The 25,667-nt window shown below is 44.1% G+C and overlaps 1 protein-coding gene across 2 annotated transcripts in view; it reads right to left on the bottom strand.

Moving 5' to 3' along the window:
- The window catches only part of shroom2a (shroom family member 2a), a 305,723-nt gene that overhangs the window by 195,172 nt on the left and 84,884 nt on the right, over positions 1–25,667 (bottom strand). For both annotated transcript variants that reach the window (XM_048602587.1, XM_048602588.1), the window contains exon 2: positions 4,535–4,686. In XM_048602587.1, the coding sequence (XP_048458544.1) occupies positions 4,535–4,686 (152 nt within the window). The remainder of the gene's footprint in view (positions 1–4,534; positions 4,687–25,667) is intronic.

The following is a 25,667-nucleotide window of genomic DNA, read 5'->3' on the forward strand; positions in this document are numbered from 1 at the left end:
TTGTTGTCTCAGATTCTCCAGCATCTGCAGTTCCTACTATCTCAGAGTTTTCTGTGTTGCCCTGCTCAGTACCGTATTTATCCCTTAACTAATATTTAAAAGGAAATGCTCTCTGAACACATGGGAGCTGGCAAACTCCTTCGTTCCAACAGTGATTGTACGACAAAAGTTCTTCATCAATTGTAAAGCATCCTGAGTTCACTAGAAGTGCTACAGAGATACATCCCCCCTCGCGTTAAGGTCCCCTGAAAGACCATATCAGGACGGGAGGCGTTATTCAGTCATACACCACAGAAACAGACCTACTCGTCCAACTCCTCCAGATATCCCAATCTGACCTGGTCTCAACTTGCCAGCATTTGGCCTACAGCCCTCTAAACACTTCCTATTCATGTCCCCAACCAGATGTCTTTTAAACGTTGTAATTGTACCCGTCTCCAACACTTTCTCTGGCAACTCATTCCATACACGTACCACTCTCTGCGTGGAAAAGTTGCCCCTTAGGTCTTTTCTATATCTTTCCCCGCTTACTTTAAACCTATGCCCTCTAGATGTGGACTCCCCTACCCTGGGGAAAAGACCTTGGCTATTCACCCTATCCATGCCACTCTTGATTTAATAAACCCATAAGGTCACCCTCAGCCTCCAACACTCCAGGAAAAATAGCCCCGGCCTATTCAGCCTCTCCCTACAGCACAAATCCTCCAGGTAGCTATTTGTTAGTTATCTTATTCATCGACTCAGGTTGAATCTGGGATGTAACATTACAGTGATATCAAAGGCAGGCTATGATTAGTGACTTTGCCTTCACTACATAAAGTATTAGATTTCAGCGCAATGGAACGCACACAGCAATGAAACACAGAGCTCTCCAACAGGCCCATTGACATATCACTGGGGATTTATAGCCCCTGGTGAACATAGAAACAGAGAAAATAGGAGCAGTAGTAGGCCATTCAGCCCTTCAGGCTTGCTCCACCATTCAACATGATTACAAGACAGTCTCCTGTTCCTGCTACCTCCCCATACCCCATGATCCTTTCGCCTCAAAACCATATCCGCTCCTTCTTAAAAACGTTTACTGTTTTGGCCTCAAACGCTTCCTGTGGCAGACACTCACCACTCTCTGGTGCAAAATAACTGGTTCAAAACAAATGCACAAAGGTGTTACTGCTTAGTGAATCTCTAAAAGAAATATGGGACAGAATCAGATTGGTATGTTTCTGATTCTCAGGATGTGGCCAGCATTGACATTTATTGGCTATCCCTAGTTGCCCTGAGGCAGCGGTGACTGGGCCTTACTCTTAAGCCATTGCAGTCTGGCTGACAAAGGAGCACTCATCGTCCGGGGAGCTGCAGGGCTCTAACCCACCGATTTTGGAGTAACAGTGATCTCTGTCAAAGACAAAGCAGGATGCCTTTATGGAATTGTTAGCCACTTGCCACAGATCACCATCGCAATGTGAAACCCGAGTCAGGAACTGTCAATGCTTTGTGAAGGGCTCCAACAAAAAACACGATAAAATATTGAGGGTTGCGTTCGGGATCTGTTTCGCGGTAACCACGGCAGCTCAGCTGCTGGCCATGAATGTTTTACAATCCAAAGGTCAGCCTTTAACAAGCGCTCAATGGGAACGGTAAGAGGACATGTAACCAATAACCTCGGCACCACGTCTGCCTGCGAATGAACCTGAATCCTGCTCCAGACGATGAATTGCCTTCGGGGTCACCGAGCGCTCTGCAACCTCTCTGCTGCGACTGCTAGAAAGAACAACCTGCGTTAACATAGCGTACTTCATGACTGCAGAATATCCCAAACCACTCTACAGCCAGCGAGGTGTGGCCGAAACGTGTAATGTAGGAAATGCAGTGGCCATTTCGTGGCACAGCACGCTCCTGCAAACAGCAAGGTCGTCACGATCAGATAACTTGTTTCCATGATTTTGACGGAGTGATAAATCCTGTCCTTCCAACCAGGAGAACTCACCTGCTCTTCCCTGAGGAGTATAATGGGATATTCCACATCTACCCCAAGAGTAGCTTCGGTTGAAGGTTTCATCTTAAATTTGACTACTCCAACAGTGCAGCAATCCCCCAGGACTGCACAGGAATACCATGTGCCAACATATCAGGAGTGGGGCTCGAGCCATAAGACCAGAGAGTGTAATGTGCTGAGAGAATATTACCATGGGGAATCTCTACAGGCAGCCAATATTAAACTAAAGTTACATCTCCCAAGCTGAGGGCAGCCTAACAAGATGCTCAGACCTTGCAATATACTGCAGGGACTATTGTGGCACTTTAGTCTACATACAGCCTTTCTTATACTGAGGATAATCCAAACGGCTTCAAGGTTCAAATCATTTAAATTACTTATTTTGAATTGTGCCATTACTGTTACTTTCCACGTCAAGGTCAGCCTGTATCTAGAAAGCCAGCAAATGTAACTTCATACATTCAAATATGGAGCCAGGCAGCAAGATACTGCTTTCATGTTGTTTGTTCAGGAACAGAGCAAGTTGGACAACAAGGTCCAGATGGTCACACATTTATAGCACTCAGTTCTGCTCACACTGCTGTAGGAAAGATGTTGTAACACTTGAAAGGGTTCGGAAAAGATTGACAAGGATGTTGCCAGGGTTGGCGGGTTTGAGCTACAGGAAGAGGCTGAATAGACTAGGGGTATTTTCCGTGGAGCGTCGGAGGCTAAGGGGTGACCTTACAGTGGTTTATAAAATCATGAGGAGCATGGATAGGGTGAATAGTCAAGGTCTTTTCCCCAGGGTAGTGAAGTCCAAAACTAGAGGGTGTAAGTTTAAGGTGAGAGGGGCAAGATTTAAAAAGGGACCAAAGGGGCAACTTTTTCACACAGAGGGTGGTGCGTGGTGGAGGCTGGTACAATTTGAGGCTGGATGGGTACGTGAATAAGGAAGGGTTTAGAGGGATATGGACCAAATGCTGGTAAATGGGACTAGATTAAATCAGGATATCTGGTCGGCATGGGCGAGTTGGACTGAAGGGTCTGTTTCCATGCTGTACATCTCTATGACTCTATAAGAAGCTGGGTCCAATTTACATCTGAATATAAAAGTGACTGCTCCCAACAGTTAATTCAGGGGCCATATTTTCCTGGAAGTAATGGTAAGTTTATCATTCTTAAAGAGTGCATCAGTCAGAAGCTACTGGTATTGATTCATGCACAACTAAAGGTCCAAGATCAATGGCTCCTCTAGAACACGCACTATAACATTATCTCACTGGGACTTGGCGTTGATGTTTATGGAAGGTGTGAAGCTGCTGTGTTGACATACTAACCACTAAATTCACCAGGAAATAGCACGGCTAATACATAATAACACATTAAGAATTAATGATCGTACTTAGAACCATATTTTACAAATGTGGGATCTCATTTCCTCACATTTTAATTGCTGATGGAGATTTTTAAAAAGGCAAATAACTTAAATCATATTCCTTTGTCTTTCAGAATCTTTTAACTCTATCTTAACCTGATTATCGTTCTCATCTCTTTATTTTGGTTTCTGTGCCTGATTTGGCATTGAACTAACTATTTTAACTTGCAGCTCCTGGTTTTCGACTGTTCTGAGTGGTTGAAAAGGAATAGAATTACTTGCTTTGTTCCTGTACAGACAAAAGATCCCAGATCCATTTGAATTTCTAAACTCTTGCAAGTTCCAGAAGGATAAAAAAAATGGAAACGTGGAGTGCTCACCAGCATTTCTTTACTCCTGCCAACAAAATACAGACTGCTGTCTACAGATTATTAATTTTACAGCACACTAATGCGCTTCACAGAACCTTGCAGCACAGAGGCAAGATAGTCATCTCATCACATCTATGTGGCTCTTTGAAAGTGCTCACCAAATAGTTCTACCCATCCTGGTCTCTCCCTTTGACCCTGCAAATTTTCATTCTCAATGCTGCTACTGAAGTCGCCTTCACCAGCCTTTCAGACAGCGCACTGTAACAATTTATCGCGTTAAGAAATAGCATTCCTCCTCATCCCTTTCTGGGTTCTTCTTCCGAAGAGCCATTACCAGGCCCTGGCTTACTTGAATTTTTCAGGACTTTTTTGAAAGTCTCAATTAAGTCTCCCTCCAGGACCTATCTCTGCTGTCAGGAGAACACGGCCAGAATCTCCAGCCCGACCACAACTGTGCCGTGTCATCGTGATTCGTGGCTTTCCACGAATGTCAGGAGAAGGAAATTGGCTGACACCAGGATGGATGCTCAGGAAACAGGAAAATGATACTTGGTCTATTTTAGGATGCGATGGGCCACTCACAATTGTAAAAGGATATCAAGCACTGGGCCCAAACTCAAGCTCGAGAACAGAGTTCATGTTACGAACCCGACCATTCTTTCTCCCCAGATGCCACCTGGCCTACTGCGCACATTTGCGGGAGCTCCTGCCTTTAAATGGATCTGCCACCTCTGAAACACGGAGAGGCCTGCTGCCAAGGTGAATGGCCCGGGGGTTATTTAAGCCATGCGGATTTTTTTAGCGCCTCACCTTCTCACCACTAGCTTCAGAGTCCGGTGCGAGCCCTTCACAAGGCAGATGGCCTCCTGCCTGTAGCCAGTGAGGATCACATCGTTGATGCTGACCATCTCATCTCCCACTTGCAGTTTGCCTGCAGCAGCTGCTTTACTCCCTTCCTCGATCTGCAACAAAACAGACAGATTGATCAGAAATTTCCGCACACTCTCCACTCTCTGGAGAGCTGTCATGATCTAGAACGCGCTGCCCAAAAGGCAGGTAAAAGCAGAGCCAATTCCAATTTCCCTACTTCTCTCTGAGAAATTAATCGTCCTCCATAAACACGGCACCATGGGATTACGAAGAGATATATGGAGATAAAACCGTGGAAGACTTGAAGCAAAATCTGAAATTGCTGGAGAAACTCAGTGGGTCTGGCAGCGTCTGTGAAGAGAAAGCAATATCAACGTTTTGAGTCCAGTGACCCTTCTGCAGAACGAGGTACTCTTGATTTGGTAAGATGGTGATATAACATTTGACCAAATGTGAAATCAAGGAGCCCCAGCAAATCCGGAGTCACTGAGAGTCAGGGGGACAAACTCTCCGCTGGTTGGAGTTATACCCAGCACATAGGAAGACGGTTATGGTTGTTACAGATCAATTGTCTCAGCTCCAGGACATTGCAACAGGAGCTCTTCAGGATAGTGTCCTAGGCCCTACCAACTTCAGCTACTTCGTCAATGACCTTTCCTACACCACAGGGTCAGAAGTGGGGATGTTCGCCGATGACTTCACAATGTTCAACACTTACAACTCTTCAGACACTGTGTCCATGTGCAGACTCAGTTGATATTCAGATTTGGGGTGATAAATGGAAAATATTCACACCACAGAAGTGCCAGGCAATGACCCTCTCCAACAGGCAGAATCCAGTGATCTCCCCTTGACACTCAATGGCACTCAATAATGAGGCACCCACAAATATACACAATACTTCAGCTGAGGTCTAACAAGTGGCTTGTACAAGTTCAACATCACCTCCCTGCTCTAGTATGCTATGTCCCTATTAACAAAGTTGAGAACACTGTATATGCCTTGTTAACTTCTCGCTCTATCTGACCTGCGACCTTCAATGATCTGTCCACGAATACACCCAGGCCTCTCTGCTCGTACGCCCTTTCTGTAATTGTATCCCCTATTTATAGTGTATTTCAATGTTCTTCCCAAAGTGCATCACCTCACACTTCTCTGCATTGAATCTCATTTCCCATCTATCCTCTACTCCACCAAATTGTCAATGTCCTTTTGGATTCCATGTTGTCCTCCTCAAAGTCTCCTTAAAGTTGGTCACCATCAACACTCTTCCTTCAAAAAAAAAAAACCCTTGACCCTTCTACTTGCCAAAAATACCAACTTCCATTTCCTCTTCAAAGTTCTTGAATGTTTTGTCACTTCGCAAATCTTTTCCCATCTTTACTGAACTGAATCCCATCCATTAGGCTTGGACCCATGCCACAGTGCTGAAGCAGCTGTTACTAACTATCTATCATTGTTCCCCACTATTTCCCATCTACGTGCAACATCACCCTCAGACAAGGCTTTGGTTTTTCATGTGTACACTGACAGCACACAGCTCTACCTCACTCTCTCTCGTTCTCCTCAATGTTGCTACATTGTCAGGCAGATTCTCTAAATACCCGCTCATGGATAAGCAGAAATCTCTCCATTATAATACTGGGAAGGCTGAAGGCATTGCTTTTGGTCGCTGCCCAAACTCTGTTCCTAGCTGCCGACTTCACCCCTCTCCCCGGAAGTGGCCTGTGAGCGAGGGAGTCTGTTCAACAACCGTCAGGTCGCGACCAATCAAGAGTTGTGCTAACAAACTCAGAGCCGTGTTTATCATCTCAGTCACTGCCCAGTCTCAGCTGATTTGCTACTGAAAACATATTCCAAGCCTTTCCTCTTCCCTTCCAACCTGGACTATTCCGATACATCCTGGGGCTGGTCTCCCACACTCTACCTTCTGTCAGGTGGACGTTATCTAAACCTCAGCTGCCTGTCCTAACTCACATTAAGTTCTGGGCCCCTACCAACCCTGTGCTCACTGACCTACACTGGCTTTCTGCTCAACCAACAGCCTGATGTTAAAAACACTCATTCTGGTTTCCAAAACCCTCCACATCCTGTTCCTCCCTACATGTAAAATCTCCTCTGATATATAACACTCCAAGGCATCTGCACTCCTCAAAGTCTGGCCTCTTGACTCTAACTGCTCCATCAGTGGTGGCTATGCTGCTTTAGTTCCCTAGGCCCCGATCGCCAAACCTCCCTCGCTGCCTCGCTTTTATCATTCCATCTTTTCGGGGCAAGTTTCTCTGATCTAATGTCTTTGCTTATGACCGAGTGTCAGATTCCATTCTATAAAACTCCTGTGAAACATGTCAGACCGTGTCGTTGTGTTTGACGCACTAAGTCGTTGCTGTCGGTTACCACAGGCCAGCCGTCTTGATACAGTGACCCCCCCGCTACACACACACACACACACACGCACACACACCCCGACAGCAGGTCAGAGGCTGGGAACTCTATGGAGAACTAACTCACCTTCTGTCTCTCCAGAGCCCAAAGGTCAGACTGCAGCAGGTCAAGAATACAGCTCATCACCGCCTTCCCCTGGGAAAACTGGGATGGGTATCGAATAATGGCTTTGACTGTGATGCACACATCCCATGAAACTATTAAAAAGGAGTGTACATTACCACTCTTTACCGCAGGGTTTGACTACCAGTCCGTGGGATTGTGGGAGGGGGGCTCTCAGAACTCAAGGTGTGGCCACAACTCAGATTCAAAGATTGTGCACTTTCCAATCTCCGACACAGCATCAAGACTCTCTTCAGTGAGGTCTACCATTAGGCGTCGCAGCAATGTACAAACGGACAACACGCCAAATTGAGCTTTACAAATAAAAGATGACTCAGCTGAGCCAGTAACAATTGGATAAGCCAATATTTGCCAGTGCTTTTATCTTTAACAAGAAACCGCTTAAATCAATAACTTCTGTGCACCGTTTCCCACTGACTGAACAACTTAAAAAGGACGTACTGTATGATTGCAGACAGAGGTTCAATTCTGATTGATGGGTTTGTTTGGAAAAGTGAAGATTTAACAGCACCTTCACCTGGTCAGGACTAACCCCCTTTACAACCTCCGAGTGGTCGAAAGGCAGGGGAGCATTTTCAAAGCATCTCTCTGAAACACTACACCTCAGACAGTATGGCATCCCCCGTACTTCAGTGCTGAAGTAGCCACCGAAATCAAACCTCTGGAGTAGAAATTGAAGATCCCGAGGGAACATTGCAAAGAAGAGCGGGCAAGATTTTAGCCAATACTTGTCGCTGATCCACCATCATGAAAATAGATGACCTCATTACCGTTACAAAGCTGTTTAGCTCAGTTGGCTGGATTTCTTGTTTGCGATGCACAGTGGCACCAACAGTTGGGGAATTGAATCAACACTGACTGAGGTCACCATGAAGTCTCTCCTTCCCGACCTCTCCCCAGCCCAAAGCATAAACACCCCTCAGATTAGCTAAACTACCACCAGTCGTCTCCCTCCAATGAGGGAGTGGCCCTACAGTCCAGTGGGACTGAAGCAACTTCACCTTCACAAAGCTGTTTATGGATGATAATCTTGAAAATAAGGCTGCTGTTTTTAACAGTTCTTTCGCTGTCATGTGCTTTGGAGCGTCCCCAAGGTTATGAAAAGTTGTATATAAATTTAAATTTTCCTTTTTGGGAACAGTGAGAAACATCGCTTCAAAAAAGCAAGTACAAACTAGTATTCAGACTTTTGGCTTTTTCTTTCCCCAGGTTCTACATGCGGGACCAAATAAACGGCTGAAGCTGACTCTGCTCAAGATTAGATTCACACCTCCCAAGCAGAGAGACTGGTAGGGAATGCAGTACAGTATTGGCATGATTCCCAGAGAAGGGGAGGGGAGCCTTTCTCCCAGCTGACGTTGGTGTTAGGACAACTACCTGGGAGAACATGGAGGAAGAACAAACTCAACAAAACTTGGTGCTCACACAACTCCAGGACGAAATCAGGGTTTTCTTTTAAATTAAAATATATCTGACTGAAACTACAGTTTCACAAACACACGTATACACATACATGCATGCACACACACACACACACACACACAGAGACAAAATCTGATGCCAATAGCATTTCAGAGTCCTGCCCACATTTCAGCAGAAATATCAATGTTTAACTGGTGATCAGGCTGACCAGCTACTGAAAGACAAGATGAGCTGCTTTCGCTTATTTCCAACTGAAATCACAAAGCTGTGTTCTAAAGCCCTTCCACACACGCAGACAGACCAGGACAAAGCCCATAGTGGCAGTGCCACAACGCTGGCAGCCGAAAGCACCATGGGTATGTCAGCACTGCGCTTGCTCATTGGCACAGCATACTGTCATGTTCTGACACGTACATGTGAATAACAACAGAACGGCCCGTTCTCAACTCTTCTTACAATCGGGCCTGACAAGCACATAGGAATAGACTGGCCATTCAGTCCCTTCAGTCCATTCTACCAAGGAGCTAGATCGTAATCGATTTCCATCGTAACTTTGACCTTTCCTACCGATTCTCCAACAAACGACAATCTATCGAATAGATTCCTGGAACTATACATACCGCCACCATCCAGGGCCGTCTTTTATAGGGGTGGCGGATGTTGGTCAGGGGGGGTGCAGGAGAGGTGGTTTAGTACCAGAGTTTCACTTTCCATTGGGTGGAAAAGTGCTTCCTGATTTGCCTCAAACAGTGTGGCCTTTTAATATTAAGAGTGTACCTCCTTGCTTCTGGCTCTTCCCCCAAAGAGGAGGAATAATTGGTCCGTCTGCGCACTATCTCAAATTCTTTGATAATTTTAAACACCTCAAGACACTTGGGGTCTGTCTTGTCGAAAACAAATCAATGCTGTGCAAATGCAGCTCAATTCCCAAATCTCCAGAAAGTTGAATTGAAGTCTGTAAAGGCTTCTTTTTTTAAAATTCATTTTTAAAATCCCTCTGGGTTTTTCCCCGGGTACATTATTCCTGATTTGCAGTGAGAATCATAGTTGACAGTAAAATACTGAACAGTATGCCAAATTAAGTACAACAAACCAGGGGATATCAAAAAATGTCACTAGAGACAAAACTGTGCAACTTTACGACGAGATTTTTAAAATCCATTTACCAGCAGTGCTCACGTTTGGGAAAAGTATTACCCGTCCCTTATTGCCCTAAACTGTATGTGGCTTCTTGGGTAATCAAGGCTCCATGATGGGACTGAGGTTCTGGGCCAAACAAGGTACGGATAGCAGTTTATCTTCCCAAGGAGATGTTACAAAGTGACATTGTTCGGATTTTCATGGCAATCTAAAATATCCAGTCTCCTCACCGATAACTGCTTTTGTTCTCAAGATGACAACTTCAAATTCTCAAGCTGTTGCAGATAGATTTCTCCCTCCTTTGTTCTTCCATCGGATCTGGGGCTCACTGGCAAAGCAAGTTTCTGTCACCCAGCTCTAACTGTTCCTGAGCCAAATGGCTTGCGAGGCCATTTCAGAGGATAGTTAGAAATTGACCACATTGCTGTGGGCCTGGAGTCACATGCGGGTAATGAAGGCAGATGTCCTTCCCTGAAGGTGTGAAACTTGAAAGGGTTTAGAAAAAAACTTTACAAGGATGTTGCTGGGGTTGGAGGGTTTGAGCTATAGGGAGAGGCTGAATAAGCTGGGGCTATCTTCCCTGGAGCATCAGAGGCTGAGGGGTGACCTTACAGAGGTTTGTAAAGTCACAAGGGGCATAGATAAGATGAATAGTCAAGGTCGTTTCCCCAAAACCAAAGGGCATAGGTTTAAGGTGAGGGGGAAAATATTCAAGAGGGATCTAAGGGGCAACTTTTTCACACAGACGGTGGTGCATGAATGAAACGAGCTGCCAGAGGAAGTGGTGGAGGCTGGTACAATTATAACATTTGGACAGGTACAGAGGGATATGGGCCAAACACAGGCAAATAGAACTAGGAAACCTGGCTGGCATGGAGGAGTTGGGCCGATGGGTCTGTTTCTGTGTAATATGACTCTCTGATGTCTTAGAAGAACTGGGGATCATCTTGCTACACATTGTTACACTTGTATTTAGCTTCCTTTCATACTCTAACTTCTTCCTCGTGACTAACCTTTTCCTCAGTTGTTCTTTAAACTCTAACTAATCATCTGACCTAACACACATCATTGCACAATTAATATTTTTCTGAAATTTGATGCTTTCCCTGACTTTGTTAGGTAATGGTTGGTGGGGTCCTCAATTTAGCATTTTCCTTCATAGTCGGAATATACTTATTCTGAGTGTTCTGAAATGTTCTCTTAACTCTCTGCCATTGTGATCTATCCCCTAGCCTAGTATGCCAGCTCACTTCAACTAGATCAGCTTTCACGCACACCCAGCCGCCATTATTTACGTTTATAATACCAGCCTCAGACCCAGTCTTCTCTCTCTCAAATTGGCTGTAAAATTCATTCATTTTGTTGTTGCTGGTATCTAGGGGTGCCTCGATTCTCAGGTCATTCATTAATTGTGTCATATTAGACAATAGCAAGCCTAATCCAACCTGGTCTCTGGTTTATCCCAAACGGTGCTGTTCTAAGAAACTATCATCTCAAAAGTATTCTGTGATCCTCACACTACAGCCAATTGGATTTTTCCAGCTTATATATAGATCAAAGTCACCTATTCACTGCAATCCCTTTATCAGAAGCACGCAATTTTATTTCTTCTTCCATTTGTCCCGCATGATGGCTACACTCAGGGGCCTGCAGACCACTGCCACTACTAACTCTCCTCCTCTACTATTTCTCAGCCTCAAGCAAACTGTTCTATGCCCTGCTCTCCTGGACCAAGGTCATCTCTAACCACTGCACAAACACCGTCCTTGACTAACAGCACTACCTTTATCCAGCCTCCTATTCCACTTGATATTAAATGTTTTTGTACATCTATGGGACTTGGGTGAATAGTGGATCACTAATTGCAGTTGTGGGGAGCTGCAGAATTTTGATCAGGCAATGCTGAATGAATAGTGATTAAATTCCAACGTGGGATGATACGCAACTTAGAGGTGGCATCGTTCCCATGTACCTGCTGCCCTCGTTCTTCCGGGGTGGGAAGGGCTGTGGGTTTGCAAAACGTGAACTCAAGGAGCCTTGATGAGTTACTGAAGTGCCTCTTGTGGATGGTACACACCACTGCATCTGTACACGTGTGGCAGGAAGTTAGTGTTGAACTGGGCTGTTGACTTCTGGAATGTATAGAATTTCTTGGTGTGTTATTGGAGCTGCCGTTATCCAGGCAAGTGGACATTATTCTATCACACTTTTGACCTGTAACTTGTAGGTGGTGGACAAGCTCTGGGCAGTCAGGAGGTGAATTACGTGCTGCAGAATTCATAGTCCTTCACCTGCTCTTGTGACCATAATATTTATATAATTGCCCAGTTCAGCGCTGATTAATGGTGACTACCCAGAAGTTGATAGTGAGGGATTCGATGATGGTAATACTATTGAATGTCAAGCAACGATCAGGTGGGGGTTCTGGCTTGTTGGAGATAATCATCACTTGGCAGTTGTGTGGCGTGAGAGTTACTTACCACTTGTCAGCCCAAGCCTGCCCTGTAGAGGTGTGATTTCCCATAGCAGCCAGCATTGAAATGAGTTTGGGTTAGACTGAGGGAAAGCATAGATCTCTTTGCAATAGCCTTGCAACCAATGGGACTAGATTAGGCTTGCTCCCAGCTGTTTTCAATCCGAACCTGGTCAACATGCTCTCTGTCGATATTTTCATCCAATCGACAGAAAGAACCACGGATGCTGTAAATCAGAAGCAATAGCAAAAAAATTGCTGGAAAAACTCAGCAGGTCCGTCTGCGGAGAGAAAGCAGAGTTAACGTTTCAGGTCCAGAATGGAGTCATTAACCTAGCTTTCTCTGCACAGATGCTGCCATTCCTGCCGAGATTTTCCAGAAATTTCTCTGGCTTTTTTTTCATCCAAACCAGACTGATTTCAAACCCTGGCTTCCAATTATGACAGAAAATTATAACTCAATGTGCATTTATGTCGCACCATTAACACAGGAGAGCATCACCGTCAGCCAAAACTTGACACTTTTAGAGTGTGTCAGAGAATCGGTAGAGGTCACACCAATTCAGTCCAGTAATGGGAATGAAGGGGACAACCCCTGTTGAGACTTCTCACAAGGCATCATAAGGACCAGCCTTCCGCTGTCTACCATCTCCAGTTCCCGTTGGTGTGAGTGGAAGGAGAGAAACCCTGACATCAGGCATTGCGTTGCGCTGATTTGTAAAAGAAAACGAAGTGGAAAGAACTTCCTGACCCTTGTATTATGCGACATTTCTGGGGCTAGAAAATGTGGCATTCTGCATTTGCTTCTGCAGATTGCAGATGGCCTCACTTTTATTTGGATGTTGATAGAAAGAGGCTCGATGAATCATAGCCTTAATATTCCCAGATAAGCAGCTTGCCTCACTGCATTGTTCTTTTTATCCCTCGAGACCTGTAGAAACACCAAGGCCAGTAGTCTCCTGAATGTGATATTTGGAATGCAATAACACGCCAAGTTGCAAGATTTAAAGGCCGTGCGTTGTCTCTCTTATTGCTTGCAAGCCTGGTACCCTAGGAAACAGAATGTCTTTGGTGATTATTAATGAGGAACTTATCAGTTCCTGATTTTGAAATAAACAGTGTCTTTGTAAATAAATTATAAGAACGTCATGATGGATGAACACATTTTGCCATTATGGTACTGAGCAACATAGTCCAGGAATAGGCCTGTTTATATTGTGCTACAGTCTGTCAAATCACAGAATCCCTACAGTGTGGAAGCAGGCCATTTGGCCCATCAAATCCGCACCAACCCTCCGAATAGCATTCCAACTGGACCCACTCCCTACCCGATCCCTATAACCCTACATTTCCCATGACTAATGCACCCAACCTGCACATCTTTGGACTGTGGGAGGAAACCGGAGCACCCAGAGGAAACCCATGCAGACACGGGGAGAATGTGCAAACTCCACACAGCCAGTCGCCCAAGGGTGGAATCGAACCCGGGTCCCTGGCGCTGTGAGGCAGCAGTGCTAAACACTGAGCCACCATGCCACCCATTTTTCTTACTGGAAATATTTAATGTTCACAGAAAACCTGTTCAGATATTAACAGTGCAGGGATCAATATAGTACAGTAAATAAAATACTAATGAACAACACCATCGTACATCAATGCTGTACAGTACAGTTGGTCACAGTATGGGATTGAGACTATTTTCTGGTAAAACAGAATTCAACTCATCTCTGAAAGATTTGCCTTTTTTAAAAATCTTCAGGTAGAATACATCCTTTCGTGCTTGCCTTGTCCCTGATGTAGGGATATAGGAGAAGCAGCAGGCCTGAGGCCTGCTTGGCTATTCCGGATCATTTGACCTTAACACTGTATTCCCACTTTAGTCTCCTGTCCCTTGACGTCGTTAGTAAACAGGAATCCACCAACGTTCATCTTGAACTTACTTCATGACTGGGCTTCCAGAACCGTCCTGAGATAGAGAGTTCCAAAGCTTCCTCCAAGTGAGGAATTTCGTTGCAGTCCTGCTTTTAATTCCAAGACTGCACCTCCTCCACCTGGGGACATGTAGTTTCTGCAGATACTCTGCCGATCCTGCTCGTCTCTTATTGTACTAAACCGTTGAGAATGTAAGCCCAATCTCCTGAAACTCTCCACATCAGACAGTCCGACCATTCCAAGCTTCAGTAAGGTGAACCTCCTCTAAACACCCTGAATGGGAAATAAAAAGGAACACTTGACAATACTCCAGCTGTGGTCTAACCCATTTCCTGACAAATGAAGAAAGATTTCTTCGTGCCTGACCTCGAATCCTTTTGCAGTGAAGGCTAACACATCATTTGCTTTCAGAATTGCTCGTTGTACCTGCAAGTTAGCATTCAGTGAACAAGGACATTCAGGTCCCTTTGGACATGCACATTATCTAAGAACTCAACAGTCAAAAAAAAATACTCTGAGCCTCAATTTCTCCTGTCAAGGTGGATAACCTCATGTAGATTAAATCCCATCTGCCATGGTCTTGCCACCCACTCAGCCTGTCTGAAACCCCTTGCAACCTCTATTGCATCCTCCTTATAACTCTTATATTCTGGAGTAGATTTGTAGCTCGGGTTGAGGATGTTGCGGTTGGTTGGCTCGCCGAGTTGGTTGGTTAGTTCGCAGACATTTCATTACCATGCTGGGTAACATCATCAGTGCAGCCTCCGACGATGCGCCATTGTGTTTTCCCACCTGGTATTTAAACTCTGGGGTCCGTTGCAATGGGTTACCTCATTTTCAGTTTTTTTTTTGCAATGGTGTATATATAGGGTCTCGTTCTACGTGTTTATTGATGGCCTTCTTGGTGGAGAACCAGACCTCTAGGAATTCCCATGCTTGTCTCTGTTTGGCCAGTCCCAGGATCCTGACATTGTCCCAATCAAACTGGTGGTTCTTCTTGTCTGTGTGTGTGGGGAGACGAGTGAGTATTGGTCATGTCAGTGTATGAACACCAACTAGCAACAAAAAGACAGGGTATCTTACTCCTTCAAAGACCACAAGACATAGGAACAGAGATAGGCCATTCAGCCCGATGGGTCCATTCCTCATAAAATCCCTCCACACTCAGGATCAACCTTGTGAGCCTTCTCCAAAGCCCGTACTATATACCCCATCTCAGATAAGGGGACCAAAGCTGCTCACAGTAACATTGAAGTATATATATTGACCAGGTCAGTGCTAATCCACTTTGTTTTTATTTATACATTATGTGATCTTTAAGTCCATTCAAACGAGCTTTAAAAGGGCCTTGTTTTAATCTCAGCTGAAAGTGAGTAGATTTGGAAATGAAAAACTTACTCAACATTACATTCAAGTGTCAATCTGCATTCGAAGTTTTAGTACCAATAAATTGATTGAAGATGAATTTCCTTTGATGAAACCATGTTGACTCTTTCCAATTATCCTGAGGTTCTCAAAGTGCTTGGCTGCAATGTATTTCACCATCGATCCTCACATCTTTGTCATGACAGATGTCGAAAGAATCTGCTAATCATGTCCTGTTTTCTGTCTCCCTCGCCATGGACTACAGCAATAATATTTGCTACTTTCCAGGACAATTACACCGCTCCTGAATCGAGGGCCTTTTGGCAAATTATCATCAGTGCATCTACACCATTAGCCACCCCCTTTAAGACCTTAGGCTGAACTCCATCTGGATCCAGCAATCAGCTCCAACAGTTTGCTCAGGACTACTGCTCTTGTGACTGTACCATCGCTAAGTTCTTCTCTCCCTACCACTTCCCGATTTACAGCCGTTACTGTAATGTTTTTCTATCATCTACAGTGAGGACAGAAGCAAAACATTTGCTCATTCCATCTGCCATTTCCTTATTATCTATTATACACTTCCCCATTCTCTCTCTTTACAGGACTTACTTCACTTACTCGTTTTCCTTTTTGAATACACCTTAAGACCATAAGAAATAGGAACAGTAGACCCCTTTGGTCCCTTGAGTCTGCTCTGCCATTCAATAGGACTTTACTTATCTGACATTCCTCGCGTCCACTTTCCTGCCTTTTCCCCACAACCCTCAATTCCCCTCCGGATTAGGAATCTCTCTCACCTTTGAAGATACGCAAGGACTCTGCCCCCACAGGTCTCCGTGGCAAGGAGTCCCAAAGACACTCAACTCTCGGAGAGAAGAAATTCATCCTCGTCTCAGTCTTAAATTGGTGCCTGTTTATTTGGAGACTATACCCTCTGGTCCTCGGCTCTCCACGAGTGAAACATCCTCTCTGCATTTACTCTGTTAAGGCCTTTAAGAATCCTATATGTTTCATTGGCATCACCTTTCATTCTTCTAAATCTAGTCAGTAGAGTTCCAGCCTGTTTAGCCTTTGCTCGTAAGGCAATCCCTGCATAACAAGGATTATCCTAGTGAACCTTCTCTGAACTGCCTCCAATGAAATGATATTTCTTTAAATAAGAGGACCAAAACTGCTCACAGTATTTCAGATGTGCTCTCACATGAAGCACCTTGTACAAGTCTTCCCTTATTGTAAGACCTCCCCACTCTTATACTCCAATCCCCATGAAATAAGGGTCAATATTCCATTAGCTTTCTTCCCCTGCAAGACCTGTCATAATGATGGTCAAGCTACAAAAAGCACCTGAATTTGGACTGGACGAAAAATATTTATTCTTGTAAGGGAGGCAATGGTCTAATGGTATGATCACGGGACTGTTAATCCAGAAACCCAGATAATGTTCTGGGGACCTGGGTTCGAATCCCGCCACGGCAGATGGTGGAATTTGAATTCAATAAAAAAAAAATCTGGAATTAAGAGTTTAATGATGACCGTGCATCTATTGCTGATTGTCAGGAAAAACCCATCTGGTTCACGAATGTCCTTTAGGCAAGGAAACTGCCATCCTTACTTGGTCCGGCCTACATGTGACTCCAGGCCCACAGCAATTGCCCTCTGGGCAATTAGGGATGGGTAATAAATGCGGCCTAGCCAGTGACGTCTTTATCCCGTGAATGAATTAAATAGAACATACACACATTTGACCCTCATTCACCAGAAAGGAAAACATGATCGTCACTACTTTAAACCAACATTCAACTGAAATCAATGATTAGCCATGGGTGTGGATAAAACAGACAGATTTAGCCACACGTACCAATTTCCGTCGAAATCCTTTACATAAAGAGAAGCAATATGGGTTAATTTGCATATATTAATGAACGTCTCCCACTATTCAATAACTAAGGAAGTGAAGCACTCACAACAATCGAAAAACTCGGACTTTCTGCTCTTCATTTCTAGCTTTTGCCTACGAGCACAAAAACAGCTTGAAGTTCACTTATATATCCTGTGCCAATATGAGGATTGCAGTCACATGTCCAACGAGAGTGTCCATTACTCATCACCGATCAGAAACTCAGTGCACCACATGTGCATTCATTGGACATTGCGGAGAGAAGCCCTGGTCCAAAATGTAGTTGCTGGTTAATCCTGAACTTGCTGTCATGCCATGATATGCATCCACAGTGTACACAGTCTGCCTCACTCAGGCCAAAAGGTCAACACTGCAGCTGAATAAACTGGTGACTTCCCAGTGACTGAGCTAAATTGATAAAATAAACTATTCAACAAACGTTAGTCAAATGTCCAACTGGTTTCACCTCTTTGCGACACAATATGTAAATCTCACTCCTATGAAACTGAACATGGTTTTTACTGGGAGCACAGCGTAGGTGCCTATCTGTTCAGCGATGAATGAACCCAGACGGCCACTTTGTAATCCAAATAGGGTTTCAAAGGCATCAAAACAGTGCCCATTTTGACACACATCATTCAATTTTAATTCTTTCTATACTTTTCCTCTAGCTGGAACATCCTCTCAGATCATTATTCACCATGCCTTGCTCTCAGTTGACATTGCCCTGTTCAATGTTCATAATTGTAGTCACATCACTATTGAAAATGCATGAGACAGAGTTGATAACCCAAATTACAGCTTTTGCAAGAATTCACAGCGAAGGTAATGAATGAGGAACTGCCTGGACATGGTTTTTATTGGAGACGAGTTTCTTTGATGTTTGGGAACTCAAGTTTTGTTCGATGCTGTGTTGCATGAAGAGACGGAGGTCAAATTGAATACAACACTACGTCTCTAGCTTATGTTTAATGCGTGCCCCCCTATAAAGACCCATTTGTTGCTACATGCTGACTGACGTACTGATTTTTCCTACAGATACTTTTGCACAGAGACAGATTTCTGACCCAGCACAGTGTTTACACGGCAAAACCCTACCATCCCAACCCATGTGCCAGTTGTTGGATTCCTATTGTTCTTGCAATCTTTATGTATAAGTAACTTAATGTGAATGCATTAGGACCTTATATACATACACAAAGCATATAAAATAAATAACTGCTGCCCAGCCAGTAATGTTCATATCCCACGGATAAATTAAAACATTTTTCTTTCAGTTGAGCATTAAAATGCCATTATTTTCTCAGAATTTGAAACCAGTGATTGTCAGACATAAACAAAGACATAAGACCAGAACAAGGATGGTGTTGGCCTAGTGGTATTATCGCTAGACTATTAATCCAGAGACCCAGGTGATGTCTTGGAGACCTGGGTTCGAATCCCACCATGGCGGATGGTGCAATTTAATTCCAAATTTTTCTTGAATTCAAAGTCTAATGACGTCTAGGAATCCATTGTCGATTGTCAGAAAAAACCCATCTGGTTCACTAATGTCCTTTAGGGAAGGAAACTGCCATCCTTACCTGGTCTAGGCCTACATGTGACTCCAGACCTACAGCAACGTGGTTGACTCTTAACTGCCCTCTGGGACAATTAGGGATGGGCAATAAACACTGGCCGAGCCAGTGTCGCTCACATCCCACGAATGAATAACAAAAAAAACCCATAAACCTTCTTCCACACAGTGAGGGTTAGGGCCTGGGATACACTGTCTGAGACTGTGGTGGAGGCGATTTCACAGAAATCTATAAAATTCTAACGGGACTAGCTCGGGTAAATGGAAAAAGGATGTTCCTGATGACCAAGAAGTACAGAACCAGGGGTCACAGTTTAAGGATACAGGGTAGGCCATTTAGGTCTGAGATGACAAATTCTCTCCCATGAGTGGTTCAATAGAGCGACAGGGTTATCCATTTCTCTCTCACTGGATGGCGATCAGCAATAGGAGGACAGCCATAAGAAACACAGGGTGTCCGTGGAGTACTCACAAAAGATGGAGCGTATTCCGATAACTTGCAGACAAGGCTCTTAAATTGATTCCACATTTGCAAGCAGCATTCCTTTCATGTCAGATCAGAAGTGAGAAGTCATAAATCTTGACAGGCTGCAAAAAACACTGAGCTGCTGTTCAGTGCAAGACACATTTTCCACAATTACCAACACGCTGATATTAAGAGTGGTGACCTTTGGCACAATACAAAGCCTTTTTCCTCCGTCACCAGGCTCACACATTTGATTTTCCCCCCACCCTTGCTATAAGGTGCCAAATGTTCCTCAGGTAGTAACACGCTCACCTGAGCTCGAAGGCTCTGTGCTCAAGTTCCACTTCAGAGAACTGAGCACAACAATCAAGACCAACACTCCCTGTCACTGTCAGAGGCGCCGTTTATCGGATTGAGACATTGAATTGCAGCCCTGTCTAACCTCTAGCTTGGATCTTGCCCACAAGTGGGGAAAATCCTCTCTCTGTCAACTTCCTCAACATCTTTCCTCAGCTTGAAGATCTGTATTAGATCAATCTTTTTACAACCTTTCCAATGCATCTATATTCTTGTCATAATGCTGCTACCAGCACTGTAAACTATATGCAAATCGTGACACACCCCTTAAAATAGTGCTTCCCAGTTGGTTCAGAAACAAAAACAGAAGTTGCTGGAAAAGCTCAGCAGGTCTGGCAGCATCTGCTAAGAATGATCAAGATGGTCAAGGCTGATATGATTGTAATCTTGAATCCACATTCCTGCCTACCCTTGATTACCTTTCACCCTCTTGCCTAACTAGAATCAATTCACCTCTTCTTTAAAAATATTCAGAAACTCTGCTTCCATCACCCTTTCAGGAAGAGAGTTCCAAAGATTCCTAGCCCTCTGATAGAAAACATGTTGCGGAATCGATTTTAAATGGATGACCCCTGATTTTTCAGCAGTGACCCCTTCCCTCCACCCCAGTTCTAGATTCTCCCATAAGCGGAGATATATTCTTTACATCCACCCCATCAGGATCCCTCAGGACTCTATTGGTTTCAATCAAGCCACTTGTTACCTCAATTCCAGAGAATACACGCCTTTCCTCATAAAACCACACGCCCATTCCAGGGATTAGTCCAGCAAACCTCCTCTGAATTGCCTCCAAATGCACTTAAGTAAGGAGACCAATACACGCACAGTATTAACAGTTGCAATCTCACCACTGCCCTATCTGAGTGAACTATTTCTGTACTCAACTCCCCTCACAACAAAACAACATTTTGCTGTGTCTGCATACTAACCTTCGATGATTCCTGCATTAGGACACAGGCCCCTCTTTCACTCAAAGCTCTGCAAACTCTCACCAGTGAGATAAGATGCTTCCTCTTCACTCTTTCTGCCAACATGGACAATTTCACATGTAGCACATTATACTCCATTTGTCATATATTTACCCACTCATTTCCCCTTTCAATACATTCTTTGTAACCCACCCTACCATTATGTCCTCTTCACAACTTACTTTCCTACCTATCTTAGTGTCTTCCAAGCATACCTTCAATCTCTTTAGTGAATTCATTGACATTGATGAGCAAAGTGTGATGTGCCAGACCAAACCCCCTCAAATATATTAAGAAGATAGCTTTAAAATAAGAAAAAGTTAGGGTCTAGACTAAGTGTTGCATCCAGATGCAATTTGATTGGTCAAACTACTCAACCAAATAAGCAAAACACACTTAATTCATACACTACAGTTAGAATGCAACAAAAGAAGGAAGAAATTGTAATAACAACTCTCTCGGAAAACTTAACAGGATAAAAGATTATTTAACTATTAAACAGTAACTGTTCCAACATAGTACCATGCCATAAACACACCTTTTGCAAAGGCAAATTCAGTAAGATAGATGGTCTCTTAGGCAATTCAAGCAGCAGGAAGAGAACCCCAGCTTTTAGTGGTAACAGAGAGAGGAATAAGAGCTTCCACATCCAGCTTCAAGACCCCAGCAACTGCTACTGAAAGACTAAAACTAAAGTCTTGGTTCTGTGGGAGCTTCCTCAACCTAGCCAGGCTGCTTCAATTGTTCAAAGCCCAAGGCCTCACAAGCTGTTTACTTTATGGGCTCTCAACAAACAGCTTATCATCTCTGTATTACAACCTCCCTTCAAAAAAAAGGACAAAATACACCTCTTAAAGCTACAGTTTCATCTCAAAAGACATGTGTAGGCTCGAATGGAACATAAACCCTAACATGGACAGGGTAGGCTGAATGGCCTGTTTCTATGCTGGCATGTTCCACGTATTTTCCTACAACGCAATGAATGCACTTCAAAAAGAACTCCACTGAGTGTTGTTGTACAAGATGTTAGGTTCTCGAAATGTTAATACCAAGGACTGCATTGTGCATGGCCTGTTGTGATGAGGTTGTAAGGTTTATTGTGAGAACACAGCTCTGGACTTTGAAGGAGATGAACCTAGCAACTAGGTCTCCCTCAGGTCTTAGTTACAATGTTGAGATATTAACGTAACTTGTATCACACAATAAACTGCATCTTATTTGAGACAACAGTCACTTCTCGCTCTCGTTTTCCTTGACCACATTAAACCAGCCAGCCCCTTTGAATCTCAACCTAAAAGATGATGTGATGAAGACTCATTCAGCAATGATTGTGAAGCAATTTTAAGCAGTCCAGAGGTGGGAAAAGCTTTTCCATAAACGTAAACCATTTCTTTCTTATGTGGGCCACACACGTGGCTCCCGTCAGGAATTTCTTCTCCATTTTTAGGCAAGGTGTTTAGCCTTGTGCCAATTGCAGTCCTCCCTTTCCGACTTGTCAGAGCCGGGACTGATGAAGGGAAGGAGCACATGGAAAAGGAACTGAAGAGAAACGTACAAAACGGGCAAAAGGCAGGGCAGCAGGGCAAGCTACGTGGGCATGAAGATGATTGTTCTATGTGTGGAGAAGGGTAGAGCTGAACCCCTCACCCGAACAAGTGAGGGCTCTACCAAGCGTGAAATTGTGACCACGTTCTCACACAACGTGGCACGTCCAATTCTTTGGCAACTATGCGCCAGTCTTGCTGCCCTCAGGTACATGACTGTCCACTTACGAACTGCAGGGTCTCAGGGGAATTACTGAACTGTCCAACTGCACTTCAAGTTGTTTTAATGCAGGTCTGCATTCAGGTTCAGAAAACAGTCCCCACTGTTTAGAGTCGCACTGACAAAAATAGCACTGAGCAGTGGATATTTTAGCTGCTTATCTGCAGACACTGTGTATGGCTGATACCAGCACGTCACTCTTGATATCATGGAAGCAATGGAAAACTTACAAGTGAACAGTTACATTCCAACAGCACTTTCAGACTTCTGATGCTTAGCCCTTGATAACCTACAGTCAGCTTTTCTGGATCTAGGGCTGTGCCTTTTTTTTGGTGTATGTTGGGAAGAAGAATGTGCAAAACAAACATGCTGTGTGTACGGGGGCAGGGATCGGTTTGGGAGATTAATGAACACATCCAATGTTAACGCACAGGAGAACGAGACAGAAAGAGAGAGAGAGAAGAAAATGTGGGGGAAGGGAAGAACGTTGTGAAATGATTTGAGGCACAAATCAAGACAAGGGTCAGAGAAACATAACAAGAGGTTGGAGAATGAGATTGAAAGGAGGAGAAAGATCCAGGCTGACTGTAATTAGGACCAGCCCAAAGCTAACTTGTCAGCATCTTGAGAAATGAGTGCAACTCTAAACTGCATTAAGTGGAAACTCAAAAGTGGAAACCCTTGAAACGAAACCAAGGCCCACATAACTCAGCAGACAAAAGACAAGTGGTAAACCAATAAAACAAATTAAGTTAAAGCCTTTTAGTTCATCAAGAAAATGAGTTGAGAATATTAAAGAGTAATCAAGAGGATTACAATAATAAAAGCAATTAAATAGAAAAATGACTGAGGGTTGACCTTACAGAGGTTTATAGAATGAGGGGCATGGATAGGGTAAATAGCCAAGGTCTTTTTCCCCCGGGTGAGACAGTCCAAAACTAGAGGGCATAGGTTTAAGATGAGAGGGGAAGATTTAAAAAGGACCCGAGCAGTAACTTTTTCATGCAGTGGACGGTAGATATACGGAACAAGCTGGCAGAGGAAGTGGTGAAGGTAGGTACAATTACAACATTTAAATGGCATCTGGATGGGTATATGAAGGGTTTAGAGGGATATGGGTCAAATGCTGGCAAAGGGACTAGGTCAGATTGGGATATCTGATTGGCATGGACGAGTTGGACCGAAGGGTCTGTTTCTATGCTGTATGATCCTACGTCCTTTCTTGGTTTGGGGTAGAACATAGAACATAGAACATTACAGCACAGTACAGGCCCTTCGGCCCTCGATGTTGCGCCGACCTGTGAAACCAATCTGAAGCCCATCTAACCTAAACTATTCCATTATCATCCATATGTTTATCCAATGACCATTTAAATGCCCTTAAAGTGGGCGAGTCTACTACTGTTGCAGGCAGGGCATTCCACGCCCTTACTACTCTGAGTAAAGAACCTACCTCTGACATCTGTCCTATATCTAACACCCCTCAATTTAAAGCTATGTCCCCTCGTGCTAGCCATCACCATCCGAGGAAAAAGGCTCCCACTGTCCACCCTATCTAACCCTCTGATCATCTTGTATGTCTCTATCAAGTCACCTCTTAACCTTCTTCTCTCTAACGAAAACAGCCTCAAGACCCTCAGCCTTTCCTCATAAGACCTTCCCTCCATACCAGGCAACATCCTGGTAAATCTCCTCTGCACCCTTTCCAACGCTTCCACATCCTTCCTATAATGTGGCGACCAGAACTGTACGCAATACCCAAGTGCGGCCGCACCAGAGTTTTGTACAGCTGCAACATGACCTCATGGCTCCGAAACTCAATCCCTCTACCAATAAAACCTAACATACTGAACGCCTTCTTAACGACGCTATCAACCTGGGTGGCAACTTTCAGTGATCTATGCACATGGACACCGAGATCTTTCTGCTCATCCACACTGCCAAGAATCTTACCATTAGCCCAGTACTCGGGGTAATCAAGAACCAGGAGACAACTTAGTGTGTGTGTGTTTGGCCACTCTGAAGTAAAATCTGGAAACACAATTTACTTTTCTATAACGGCAGTGGATAGTCTCAGTCTCCAAAGCCTGTGGTGTTGGGGCTGGTAGCAGCAAAGCAGGGGACGAAATTACAGGATTTTAAATTCCAGGACAAACATTTTTCCACAGGCCACACTGCAACACTTGACTTCTTCAACTAAAGCCCAAAATTCTCACTGAGGTCAGAGGAGGCCATTAAAAATGAAAACATGAATACCTTGAATATGAACGAGAATACTTTTAATATGAATACTGTCATTCAACAAGTTATTCCTGTTCGATTTGATTTTCCTCTTTTATGCAATTCTCCCTTTTTTCACGTTTCCCTCCTCTCAGACACTCCTTAAAACTTACCTCCTTGACAAAACATTTTAGTCAGCCCTCCTAATATCTCGCACAGCTCAGCTTCAACTGTTACTTAAACATGGCTAGGGAAGTTGTCTTATATTAAAAGGCACTAGGTAGAGGTGAGCAGTGATTATGGGTGAACGGGGAAACGTTGGTACTTGCAAAAAAAAACATGGTCTCATCAGGGCTGTTCTCAGACATGAATGTGGGAGACAGCCAATTGCTTGCACTCAGGAGTGGTCCCATTAATGGCACTTTATTAAAACTGGAAAACTCCTCCCACCTGAAAGGAGAAAGGCCACATTTTACTCTCGGTCTCTCTGCTTTTCAGTGGATCTGTCCTTCCTTTACCGATCTCGATCACTACACTTCCTTTAAGGAAACTTAAAAAAAAATGCACATCTTCTCCTCCAAAGCAAGAGGCCCTAATGTAGTAACCTTAGGAAAATTCCTTTCTGTTCATTCATAGGATTGGACTCCACAGACAGGGTCAGTATTTCTTGCCCATCTCTTGAGATGGTGGTGATGAGTTATCTTCTTGAATGACTGCAGTACTTTGGAAGGGATGGGGTTGGGACACCCACACAGTGCTGTTAGAAAGGGTCTCTAATATTTGACCCAGTGACAGAGAGGGAATGGCAATATAATTCAAGGTCAGGATGGTGACTGGTTTGGAGGGGGGGGACTTGCAGATGGTGGTGTACATGCTACTGTTGTCCTTCTGTGTTGCACAGGTCCCTGATTGTGAAGGTGGT

The sequence above is a fragment of the Rhincodon typus genome, chromosome 11 (assembly GCF_021869965.1).
Source record: "Rhincodon typus isolate 14 chromosome 11, sRhiTyp1.1, whole genome shotgun sequence".
NCBI classification, from domain to species: domain Eukaryota; kingdom Metazoa; phylum Chordata; class Chondrichthyes; order Orectolobiformes; family Rhincodontidae; genus Rhincodon; species Rhincodon typus.